General features: G+C 41.5%; 1 protein-coding gene across 1 annotated transcript in view; it reads left to right on the top strand.

The window, feature by feature from the left end:
* The window catches only part of PTPN21 (protein tyrosine phosphatase non-receptor type 21), a 35,989-nt gene extending 32,607 nt beyond the window's left edge, over positions 1-3,382 (top strand). The window contains exons 15-18 of the mRNA XM_084270638.1: positions 972-1,100; positions 1,396-1,630; positions 2,134-2,294; positions 3,145-3,382. Coding sequence (XP_084126764.1) covers positions 972-1,100; positions 1,396-1,630; positions 2,134-2,294; positions 3,145-3,273 — 654 coding nt within the window. The 3' untranslated portion in view covers positions 3,274-3,382. The remainder of the gene's footprint in view (positions 1-971; positions 1,101-1,395; positions 1,631-2,133; positions 2,295-3,144) is intronic.
* Positions 3,383-12,651: the final 9,269 nt, after the last annotated feature.

The following is a 12,651-nucleotide window of genomic DNA, read 5'->3' as shown; positions in this document are numbered from 1 at the left end:
TGTATAGTCTCTTTGTGGGTTGGTGCTAACAGAAGGCATGCCCATTTTTCCCGGAGTTAGAAAGGCATACAGCTTTATAGCAAATCAAGATCCTTTGCAATGATTATGATATTTTTGAACTGCAGTGACACTCCTTATTATTTCTCCCTTCTCTGTACTCTCAGACTAGAGCCACAACAGGCAGTAAGCTAGCTCCCATTTTAAGATATTTTTTTTTTTTGGGGGTGGTTATAGGAACAAATGGAGCCAGGTGGAAATCTGCTCTTTTGTAATATCCAGTTACTCACTTTCCCTAGCCCTAGATCTTTAAATTCTCTTTTAAAAAGTGAAGAAGTTGGAGACTGTCCTCAAGAACCTTTGAGGCAGTTTGTTCATTTTCAGTGCACTTACCTACTTAAAGTGTAGCTGTAATTGTTTTCATGCTTTCTCTGGAAAGAGTTGGCATGGTCAGAACAGTAGTTGTAGTTGTGGTGTTGTCTTCTTTTAATAAATCTGTTTGTACCCTGACATTGTACCCTAGTTTCTATACTTCAGCTTATTCACAAATGTTGAATAACTCTTACAACCCTTCCCAAACAAGATGATGCCTTTTGAGAAAGCATCAGGTTATGACTTTTTGATGCATGTATTAGCTTTCACAGCACCAGGGTATGAAAGTTTCTCTAAGCCTGAATTGGCTAGAATACCTTAAATTCACAGAAGAGAAATACAATTTTATTTACTCACTTAACATGATAGTTATGATATAAAGTACATTTATTTAGCTTTGTGCTGAAACAATTTTAAACACCGTGTCTCTTCCACATCTAATGTGACATGACGCAGCTAAAAAATGGGAGGCAGATATGGGGAGCAATGGGGCTCCTACTTCAGTGTTGCTGTCTCTTTTCAGCTTGTGCATCTTCAAATGACTGTAGAATGGGGAAAGGGAGTTTTCAGTAATTACTGATCTCATGTCTGTCTCTTTACAGATCTCCGTTGGTGGCATAGAGTGGGATTACATTGCTACGCAGGGCCCTCTGCAGAATACCTGCCAGGATTTCTGGCAGATGATCTGGGAACAGGGGATTGCCATCATAGCTATGGTGACAGCAGAGGAAGTGAGTAGAAATTGAGTCAGGTTTCTCCCTGAAATTTCACAATGCTTTTGGTGGAAGTGGATCTTTGCTCCAGCAAGAAGACCAGGCAAAGTCAAATTTCTAATGACCCCCTTTGCCGTTCTGTCTTGTTTCCCTGGGCAGAAAGTTGTAACTGTGCAAAGTCTTTCTGCTGGGAAGTTGGTTTACTCAGTGAGGAACCATAACACTGTAGTAGTAGAAAAGAGATACAGTTGTTACAGAACAGTCCTAGGAATGTTCTTGTATTTTTTTGTTAAGCGAGTGTTTTACTTTTAAGGAAAGTGGACGAGAAAAAAGCTTCAGGTACTGGCCACGTCTTGGTTCAAGACACAACACTGTAACATATGGAAGATTTAAGATCACCACACGATTTCGTACTGATTCAGGCTGCTATGCAACAACTGGCTTGAAGATTAAACATCTTCTCACAGGACAGGAGAGAACGGTTTGGCATCTGCAGTATACTGACTGGCCAGAGCATGGCTGTCCAGAGGATTTAAAGGGATTTCTCTGTAAGTTGTATTTAATACCTTTTCTTTGGGGTTGTTCTCTGTTTTGTTTTGGTTGGTGGTTGTTTTTTAATACCTCCTGAAATGGCTGCTATACATGAATTAGCTTTTGATAACTATGCCAAGCATTCTGCTGTAAAGGCTTTCTTCACACCAGTAAGAGGAATATGCCTGCCAGTCTGAAGCTAAATATATCATTTACAAAAAGTTCATATAGACCAAAACATTATTGCCTCATATACTACACATTCAAGTATGTTCCAGCAGTAGCAGGATGGCCGTGAGCTGCCTTGATGGGGAGCGGGGGGACAAGGAAAGCAAAGTTCAGTGACCTTTGTAGCTTTGTATTGCTTTGGTTGGGGTATGACTTGTGATTTATACAGCGCGTTGTTTTTCTGTGGGATGTCATTTGTTAAATTACTACATTTCTGGTGGTCATACTGTGTAATAGCATAGTTTATGTGGCTTCATCTCCTAAGTTCTTCTTACCTTGTTGAATCCAACAGCATACTTGGAAGAGATCCAGTCAGTGCGTCGCCATACGAACAGCACTGCCGATCCTAAAACCTCAAATCCCCCTGTGCTGGTACATTGCAGTGCAGGTGTAGGACGAACAGGAGTGGTCATATTGTCAGAGATCATGATCGCTTGCTTGGAACACAATGAGGTGATGTCTCTTTTTCTTTCCAGTGCTTTAAATAATGTTAGATGGTGGAAGAGTAAATGATCTGCTTAATAAATGTTTTATGGCTGTTCACCTGAGCTTTCCCAAGATGTGGCCTTTGGAAGGGTCTTTACAACTCTGGTGGAAAGAGCTCTTGGCAATTCAACAGAAGTTAATAATTTTCTAGAGTTGCCTACTACACACTGGGTACTGGAATGCTTGTTTAGATTCTTGAGTCCTTAAGATGTTGAGTCACAGGGTGGAACAAGATGTGTTTTAGGCTGCTAAGCATGTTTCAGGATTTTGCCCTGACTTTACCACTTTTACTTCATGCTGTAGCTTTAATGGATAATATTCAAGAACGTGCTTTGTAGCCAGTCTCTGTGCTTGTTATTAAATACTTTATTCCAGAGCGTAGTGTAGTTGCAGTATCAGTCTCAGCAGAGGACAAATCAGTAGTTTAATAGAATAAAACCCAGTCCTATCAGCTTTTAGCCAGAAGCAAACAGCTGTAAGCTGTTTATTACAGTATGCCAGCTGAGACTCAACAGTGTGATTGTTTCATGGTGCATCCCTGTCCTAACACTGTGACAGACTCTTGCAGCCATTGGAGTTGTGAAGACCCACGCCCCGTGAGATAGACAAGTTTAATATTACACGTATTTCACAGGTGAGAAGGTGGGCAGGGTCAGCTGTCCATACAGAAACGTGGGCAATAAATTCGTAGAGTTGAAATTAGAGCAGCTCATTCTGCCCTTAGGTCACTGGTACTGCTCTAAACTTCCTGCTGGGAAAGTGCAAGCCAGTCTTCTTTCTCACCAGTCACTTGTAATGGTTTATTCTCTTTCTCCAGATGCTGGACATCCCACGAGTGCTGGACATGTTGAGGCAGCAGAGGATGATGATGGTGCAGACTCTTTCACAATACACTTTCGTCTATGGAGTTCTCATTCAGTTTCTCAAAAGTTCTAGACTTATATAATCCTTGCCACTTCTGGGGACACTGCAGAATTTTACAGAAAGGAAATTACAGTTGTCCAGTAGGACCTGCTCTCACTGGTGGTTTCTTCACATGATGAATCACAGTTATCTTTTAGGGCTGGCACATGACTGTAAAATGCAGGGTCTTCGCTGGACTAAATTCTTCCTATGTTCAGCTGTGGTCATAGTAGGGAGTGATTTTACTTGTGCTGGTCTCTAGTACTTGCAGATGTTCTTTAGAATGGTGTTACTCCGGGCAAAATAAGTGTCTTAAGGCATGGAAGTACATGGTGTAATTCTGCTAACGTTATGTTTTAAAACATAATTGTTAACTGTGCAAAAGCTGAAATCTGGAGATGCACATGGGGTGAGCAGCCTGCTCCCTGGGAATGTCAAGGTCTTATGCAGTTTCATTCTGCTTTCAATTTTATATTTAGAACAATACATCTATATTTTTTAAAATGACTTTTGGCTTCTTCTGGTTTACTCAGCAAAATTAGCAGTTCTTAGATATTTTAAGCTGTTGCTTTAATGACAGTTATTTTTATATTCAGCATTTTTTAATTAAAAAACCCCAAACACTACAACCCAAAATTTTTTAAACAGCATAAAATTTTAAGATGACAAGACTGACAATGTTTTAACTAGCTTTTCAAAAACCACACAGAAAGTACTAGGAGAACCTATCAGTAGTTAGTTGTAGTGCTGTGTAATAGATCTGGCAAGTAAAAGATGATGTTCAATGCTGGTAACTTCCATTTGAGCAGAGGCATGGTTACCTGTTGAGCTGTGGGCAACAAGCCGGGGAAAAACGTTCTAATTATCTACAAGGTTACTGGAAAAAAATGGATGAGAGGAAGTACATATTCAGTGTCATTCATATATTTAGAGGGCAGTTTGATTTTACTGGCTGAAATCAAAGTGGATGCAGATGTTTTAAGCACTTTTTTCCCTCTGTTATTTATGTAGTTAAACATAGAAGACTGCAATAATGCGTTGTTTCATAGGGCAATATACCATTACTAACCTGCTATTTTAGGAAGAGCCTTTTAGGTTGATGAAGTAAGAGAACCAAAACTGAAGCAAGAAGGTGCATAGTGGTGAAGTGGAAATGAAACGTCGTGGAGGAGGTGTGGCAGCTATGATTGCTGGTTTACACAGTGCAAAGATGACCATGAAAAATGTTTATGTTCCCAGCCAAGGAAGCCTTTAAGGCACTGGAATTCTATGTAGAATCCTCCAGATTATTTTCAGGACTAGAACAGATTTTGCTAACGGTGTGCAGCATTGCAAAGAAGACTGTCCACAAAAGCTGTTTGAGGTGACCTGTAGAATGTAAGAGCTCTTAGAGGTGTCACTGGAGATGTGGGTATCTTAGCTGCTGTGTAGGTGGCTCAGTTATGGACCTGAAGATGAGTCACCCCTCTCCATTCTGTCCCATGGGTCTGGTGTAATCATGGTATCCCCAAATAACCCCGTCTGTGGTTTTACACATGGGGACAGTGTGGTTTTACCTGCTGTTTCTTGAGATGCTGAGTTGGAAATCCCTATTTAGAAGTGAGCTATTAGTGTGTAGGTACCTGGCTGAATTTCCCAAAGCCCCCTGTGGCAGACCAGCCTCAGGCATGTGTAAGTGTTCCTCCCCCTTGGTACCTGCTTGGTGGGATGAAACGAGACTGAAAATCATTATCACTAGTGAAATGGTGTTATTTTTCTGAGCTGTAACTAGGGTTTGGAAACTATCATGAATAATTAACCCCCCCTTACAAAACAATGATTGACTCCCAAAACATTAATTAAGAAAAATAAATAGATTGCCTCAATTTCCTCTGTAATAAGCTGCTTCCAGAAAGGAAAACATGCGGTCCAAACGGCATGGTGCTAATGTCATCCTATACAAAACGTCTTACCTTAAAGTACACTGTGTTAACCTACTGCTTGGTCTGCTCTCAGGCAGTCTGAATTCTACTCTGAGTGAAAGTAAGATTGAATATTTCACATAGTGGTGGTGGTGGGGAAAATCCTAGGAAGTAGTAACTGCCAGATGTAAAACTGGAAATGCAGAGAAAACTAGTTACCAAAGACTGATTCTTTCTGTATAGAAATCTTGCAGACAAACCAGTTTGACATACCTGGGTCACCAGAAGCATTGAAAGAAGCAAATGTGATTAGCTGTTTATATCATGCCCTGCTTTAAAAACATTGCTACTTTTTTCCAGTTCACTTCTAGCTTCAGAAATATTTTGAATGGGGACATCTGGTCCAAAGTGTCACTTGTGCCGTTTCCATTTCTCAGGTTTGCACTGTGAGGTTCATAACTTGATACATGTTGCTTTTGGTGAAACTGTATCCAAACACAACTTCAAGCATCCATTTTTAGCTGCTCAGCGTTTACTGGGACAGAACATTGGCTATGAGGCATTAAAATGGCTTTAAGGTGAAGAAGGTGAGATTTAGATGAGGAAGAAATTCTTTTCTATGAGGGCAGCGAGGCCCTGGCACAGGCTGCCCAGAGGAGCTGTGGCTGCCCCTCCCTGGCAGTGCTCAAGGCCAGGTTAGGTGAGGCTTTGGGCAACCTGGGCTGGTGGAGGGTGTCCCTGCCCGTGGCAGGGAAAGGGCTGGAACTCCATGATCATTCAAGTCCCTTCCCACCCAAACCATTCTGTGATTCTATGAAAAGGAGCAGTTAAAACAAGTAATTTATTCCCAAATTCACTGGATTCCCTGAGGTGGGTGAGGAAATGTCTCTCTTTAGGCTTTCTTTTCTGTTTTGCTGAAAAAAGTTGTGTTCACTTTTAGAGGCAGCCGCTCTCTAATGTGGCAGTCACTGTTTTGATTTACTTTGTAAAGCATAATGCTGCTACCTCCTCCACCTCAGCCTTCAGGTCTGTCCATCAGCTGTCTGTTCTTGCATTAGTAGGTTTGACTGTAATAGACTTGAGTTCCTGTGAATTTTTCTACTGAAGACAGCAGGATTGCTTTTGTCTGTAAGCACAGGCCCCCAAGTGAGTGCTGAAAATCAGCAGTTTCTCTTCAGAGATACCCAATGAAAATAAACTCCACAACCTCCTGTAGCAAGTCTAATTTTAAAACATTTTTTTAGACTTTCATTTAACTTTTAATAGAAAATTCAGTTTCTAGAGCCTTGTTCTCAGCCTTGAAAAGGGATGCTTTTATTTACCTGTAGTTATGCTGGGTGCTTCATGAAGTGTTAGACGTTATAAGAACATCCATTGTCCAAATCCAGTCACAGTGTCAGTCAGAGGTGGATTGATTTGTCAGGAACTTAAAACTCCACTGAAAGGCTGTTCATTTTGCCAAATGTGCTTCTGTTTCTATGGGGATGAAACGGATTATTATGCAAGATATGAGCTGACTTTTTTCAGAAAGAAAAGTTGTTTGAAGACATTCTTGCAGCAAATGGCAAAGATGATGCTGGTCTCTAGGGATGTCAGACCTCTCAGGGATAAATAAAGGTGCTATATACTGTGAAGAGACAGATTTGACTGTCTTGGATAGATGGAAAATGTTTTTTAGGATCAAATTTGTATGAAGAGTCAGGAGAGGAACCCACAAATTGTAGCAAGGGCTTCTGGACGTCTGATTTCTTTCTTGGTTGCTCCGGTAAGAGAATTTTTGGCCAGTGAATCTTTGCAGTCTTGTGCTAGAGGCTCTTCTCTCAGAACCCAGGTCAGAGCCCTGTTGGTTGCAAAGATGTCACTGACTTAGCAGGCTTAGCTGGAGGCTGCAAATGGCTCCTGGCTCCGTGCTGCGAGGAGGAAGCTCCCTGGCACACAGGGGAGTTTTGCATAGCTGGTCTGCAGCCTGCACAGCAGGGCTCACTCTCCCTTTTCTGCCCTGCCTGGTGAAGAACAGGGGGAGGTTCCTGCCTTGGTGCTGCTCTCAGTGCACTGCCCTAAGCACAAGCGGGTGGTGGCAGCTGCAAGTGTGGGGTGCTGGGGTTTCTGCCTAGAAACACGTTGAAAGCAAAGCAAAGCAAGCAAGGTGGTGTTCCTCTGACTTCTGTGGAAGAAAAGCTGCTCTAAGTTGGCTAATATTTAGAAAATAAAATAAAATAGTGACAAACTAAAGTAAAAGAAACACGTACTAAAATGGAAAAAAAAATGCCTGGCAGTTAGAGAAATGTATTTCTGGTAATCCTGTGTAACTTCTTCTTAAGTGGATGAAGTTTGGAGCAATTTTCTCCAGTAATAGCTGCTTAAATTTACTAAGTGAGACTACCTGAGGCTGCTGCTGCTACGTTTCTCCTGTTGGAGCAGCTGTTAAAGTTGAGAGGCTCATAGATTTCAGTAACTTCTGGACCAAACTTGGGAAGTGCAGGGTCGTTCATTGTGCAAGCTGTGTGATCAGACCTCGGTTTTAATATAAGTAGAATTATTAATACCCTGAGTTTAAAATGATGAACTCATTACTATGTTTCAGTAGTTAGCTGAAATTATGAATTTAATAGAAACAACATGTTCTGTTACTAAGAACTCTCTGCTTCAGAGTTTAGGTTTTGGGATTGTGTTTTCAGTACTGTGGAGTCCCACAAAGCCAGAGTCCATCCTGCAAGGTGCAAAACCTCTGCAGTTCTTCCTGATCTCCCAGGAGTTAAAAAGGAGCTTATTGCCAGTGAAAGTTTGCGCCCTTAAAACATGAATGCTCACATGTCTGCTTTAAATTTAAATGCAGATTACAGGGATTAACCAAAGGAATGCATCAGGAATGTGCACACATGAAGCTGCAGCACTCAAAGGAAAAGGAGCTGAGATAGTTTGGAAGAAATTCTCCTGTGAAAGGAGAAAATGATGGAAGTAGAGAGTGAGGATTTGAGGAATGCTGAAGGCATTCGGAGGAGGATTTGGAACGTGTGTCCACAGAAGAGCTGCTAGAAGGGTTTGATTCGTATGGTATGTATTGCGTGGCGTGGTAGGGGAAGTGAATATGTAGTCATAGGTGTTATTTTTACTGGCTTTTAAAAATGAGAGTTTTTCAAAACCCCAAATGTTTTTCCAGAGGCTGTTATTTTTAGGTATCTTCCTTTCCAAATCCATTCAGTGCAATCTGTCAGCTCAGTTTCTGTTTATCTATTAAAGGTCACACTTCTCAAACCACAGTCTCTGGTCTTACACCTACAAACTTCAGGGGGAATAGACATACATGCAAACAATTGTGCAGTGATAATTTCTGATCAGGTTAGGGGATTTGAAAGTCTTAATACTTGATGAATGCAGCCAGGTGTTCATAATAGGTGTGAATTGCACCAGGTTAAGGCTGGGCTGAAAAATCAGGCCTTTAAATGTGGGATTTAATATGTGCTTAGGAATTATGTTGTAGTGCAGCATGTGCAATACAGTGATAACAAAACTTTGGAGAATCTCTAATACTGGGCTAAGGTAGGGGGAAAATCATAAACTTTTAACAGCTGCTTGCAAAGATTTCTAGAAAAAAAAAAGACAAACAAAACCAAAACTTACTAAGATCCTGCTGGGGACCAGCTAACATGGTGGGTTCTCTTGGCATCACACATGCTACTCTAAGGTATTCAGTGGCTGAAAAAAAGGATTTGTTAAATTTAGTGAGCAGTTAAATAACCAGAAAAACAGTTGCTAGATGGCCTTTGGTTCTATGCTATCTTCCACATGATGCTGTGTTTTGTAGTGAAGAATAACCTGTAGTGTAGTTGTTCTTTGGAAGCCCATTCTTCACTCTAATTAGGGAAGGAAGGTAGAAAGCAAATGCAAAGAAGCTAATGAACAGAGTTTACAGCAGATCCAGCCTGTGGCCAGTCAGAGAGCAAATCTGTAGGTACCTTAATGTTGTTTTGGTTCAGATATGTGGCAATCAAAAGTACCAAATTACTGACTTTATGAGCACAGGTTCTGAAGGTGCCTAACCTTTATAAAGGGAATTTAAATGCTGTTTTTCCATTTGGAAATACTTAGTTAACATTAGAAGACTTTTGAAATACTCTAAAGACTTTGCAAATGCCATTAATTTTTAGAACAGTAGTGAGCTTGATAGGGAAAACCCATGGAAAATCCTCCAGTCTGTCACCTTGCTAATCCTGAGTAATTCTGACAGACAAGGTGTCTCTTTTACAGAGAGACTGTCTTAATTTTTTTTTAAATACTCGACATATCTGTCCTCTTTATGGCTGATCTGGGGGGACTTGGTAGGAAATTTTAGAGGCTTGGCCTGGCAAATCAGTCTTCACACTGCTGAAATCACTTCACGTGATGTGAAATGGGTGTGTGAAGTCCTTTCAGCAGTTTTGCAGGATTGAATCCTTAATGTCAGAGGAATACAGGATCTGGCTCCATTTTCTTGCCTTTTCATTTGAGCCAGCATGGAGGGATTTAACTGTTTGTTTAAACAGTAGCAAACATGAAGTATTATTTTTCTAGTACGAAGCTAGTGGTTAACATGTCTATTTTTGCTTGTCTTGCCACCAATACTGTAAAAATGTATAATCAAAACAGCTTTAATTCTTGTAAAACTGAAATTGGTTTGTAAAACAATGTACAAATTGTGTTTCATAGACAGAAAAGCTTGTATTACTGAATGTAATATATGTGAAATGAATATATTATAGTCTATTTTTGCCATGGAAATAAATATTTGAAGCAACTGCAAGTTTTTATTGTTCCATTGCTAAAAGAAAAATTGGTGAACTTAGCTTTAATGTGTAGTCCTAGGTTGGGACTTGACCTTCTCTACACAAAGGTGTTAACCCTCTCCTTGAGCACTGCAAGTATTGTCCTGCATCTCAGTCCGAAGACGAAACTTGTACTGTCAAGAACTGAGAGTTGTCATCTTTGTGGCAGTGGAGTCTTGCACCTGCTGCTGCTACCCTATCGTTATTGTTTATAATGTTTTGCATTTTCTAAAGCTATTTTTAGCATTGAACATTCAATTTCCCTGTAACCTTTAAGTGGGGAAGGATAGAAAGGTTTTGGAGGTTGGAAAACCCTTTCCAAAAGCGTGTGAGAGAGGAAACACTTGGGTTTTATACTGAGTATCATCGGAGCTGCTACAGATAACTCACACTGAAGTTTTTCTTCAATTCATAACTGACATTTAATTAGAAAGAGAGGTGGTGCCAAAGGCTTGCTGCTTGACACCCTGTGCAGCACAAGACTGTGTAATGTCCTGGTAAACAAATTGCAGCTCAGTGGACACTGCAGTTTTGCAGTTTTGCAGTGTCCACTGGACAGTAGCATTTCCCCTGTCTTTGCTGGACTCCTAATGCACTGCCCACTAAGCTGTATCCCAAACGAACCGACTTTTAATCAAAATTTGTCTTCTAGGTACATGTGGTCTGGTGGCATTAGTTAAGGTAAGACAGTAGCATGCCAGCTATCTATGCGCTTGTCTGATCAGTTCCCAAATCCTAGGGCATGTTCTGGGAAATGGTCAATGTAGGCAAAACTCTCTTGTCTGACATGGATTCGAAATCAGAAGAGGAGAAAGTGCGACTTCTCAGGGCTGTAGGCACATGGGTCAAACACCCAGCAGCTCTCACCAGGCTGCCTTATGTCGGTTTTAGGCCCAAGACAAAGTTCTCTACAGAAACCCAAGCCTCCCCTAAATTCCAATCACCCTGAAGCATAGCTGTTGTTTCCCAGCCTCTGTGAAATCCCCAGCAGAGTCTCTGGTGGCCAGAGCTGCCTGACAGGGAACGGTCTCGATTCTTGGATTTGGCAGCACCAGCTGGCAGCTTTGTGGACAAGAGCTCCAGGACTTGATACAAGAGAAACTGATGAGAGAGGTTCCGAGCCTCCTGCCTTGACTAAGGGAGCTGAAGTAGCTTTTGTTTGGCTGTTGAGGCTGTTTGAACCTGGGATGGCTGCAGATAGATGAAGCCCATCAATGCCAGGTACCCAGCTGGAAGCTTTACGGGTGGCAGTTGCTCTGTTTAGGATCTGATGGGGTTTTGTTACACCTGCTCCTGTTCCCTGAGGGGGTCAATGATAGCATATAAATGTGGTTTCTCTCTCTCTTCACTATTTTTATGAGCGTTCCTTGGAAGGCTGGACTGTGTGTGAAGACAGAAGCTGCCCTGTACCACAGGAATGTTGCCAGTTTGCCTCCTGCAGCCTGAAGGTCGCTTACGCAGGTACTGACTGACAGGAGAATGGTGTTGCAGGAGAGGTGAGGTTGAGTGAGGGCTGGGTGATGGGTAATTGCTCCTCACTCTGAACTCAGCATGTTGTATCATAGCACTGTGTATCCCATCGGCTCACCCTGGCTCTTGGGCAAGTTGCACCTTCTGCCATCAGAACTTGCCTTGGAGGGATGGCCGCATTCCACTGTGGCTCCAGTGGAACGTAAGGCTTAGGGAAAGGTGGTTCTGATACTTTAAAGCCAGTTCTGTTCCTGAAATGGCTTTAAACTAGCCTCACTATTTCAAAGAAAAAACAAATGTTAAGTAGGATGTGAGTGAACCTGGGACTATTTTACCACAAAACTTCTTTGTCTCTCAGAGGTGCAGAGGGTTGAAGATACGTAACATTCGACTTCATGGCATTCTGAAGCAAAGTATGTTCTTGGGTTCTCTGCTTGCAAACCAGCACAACATAGATGTGGGAGCTAAAGAGGCCGAGCTTAGAAAAATTCTGTCCCACTTCTGATCAATCACCATGTCTCCCAAACTGATCTGCATGACAATTATTCAGATGGACACCTAAGTTTAACCAAAACTCTGCCATCCCTAACCTGCTAAACCTATATTATTTGCTGCCCTGCTTATTCTATGGCTTTAAAATACCTTCTGTAATAGACAACCAGAAAAGACCTGTAGGGCTTGCAGGTGAGGTTTGGATGATGATGATTATTATTATTATCATTATTATTATTTTTAGCCATTTCTAAAACAGCAATCATGTGCCTTACATAAATTTAGAAGGACATCAAATCCTTCCAGGAACAGCCCCTGAATTATCATACCTAGAGGTGAGTGAAGAATGTTCACTGGTGTTAAGTACCTATGAAGAAAGCCCCCATCAAGCCTGGCTAATGCTGATAATCAGTGATTTGAAGGAACAGGATGCTTTCTGTGTGCATGTGTGGATCTGATTTCTTCTGTCTGTGCTGTTCCTGACTGATGGAAGCTGAAAATGTCTTTCCATCGACAAAACCTTTAGCAAAAGACTTAAGGAAATGAGGAGATACTTTGGTTTTCATTTGATAACACAGAAAATATACTTTTTTGCAGATTGGTCAGGGTTTATTGAGTTTCCTGCAGTATACAAATGAATCTATTTGTTCTGAAGTGACTGCCCCTGACCCTCCAGAAACAGCAGGCTCCTATGATTTCAAATATTGAGGAACATCCCTTGAGAAACCACGTGCCATGAAAGGTACAGCAAGGGCC

The sequence above is a fragment of the Gallinula chloropus genome (assembly GCF_964237585.1).
Source record: "Gallinula chloropus genome assembly, chromosome: 14".
Taxonomy (NCBI): domain Eukaryota; kingdom Metazoa; phylum Chordata; class Aves; order Gruiformes; family Rallidae; genus Gallinula; species Gallinula chloropus.
Note: the sequence above shows the minus strand (reverse complement) of the source record. Positions and strands in the feature narration are given on the sequence as shown.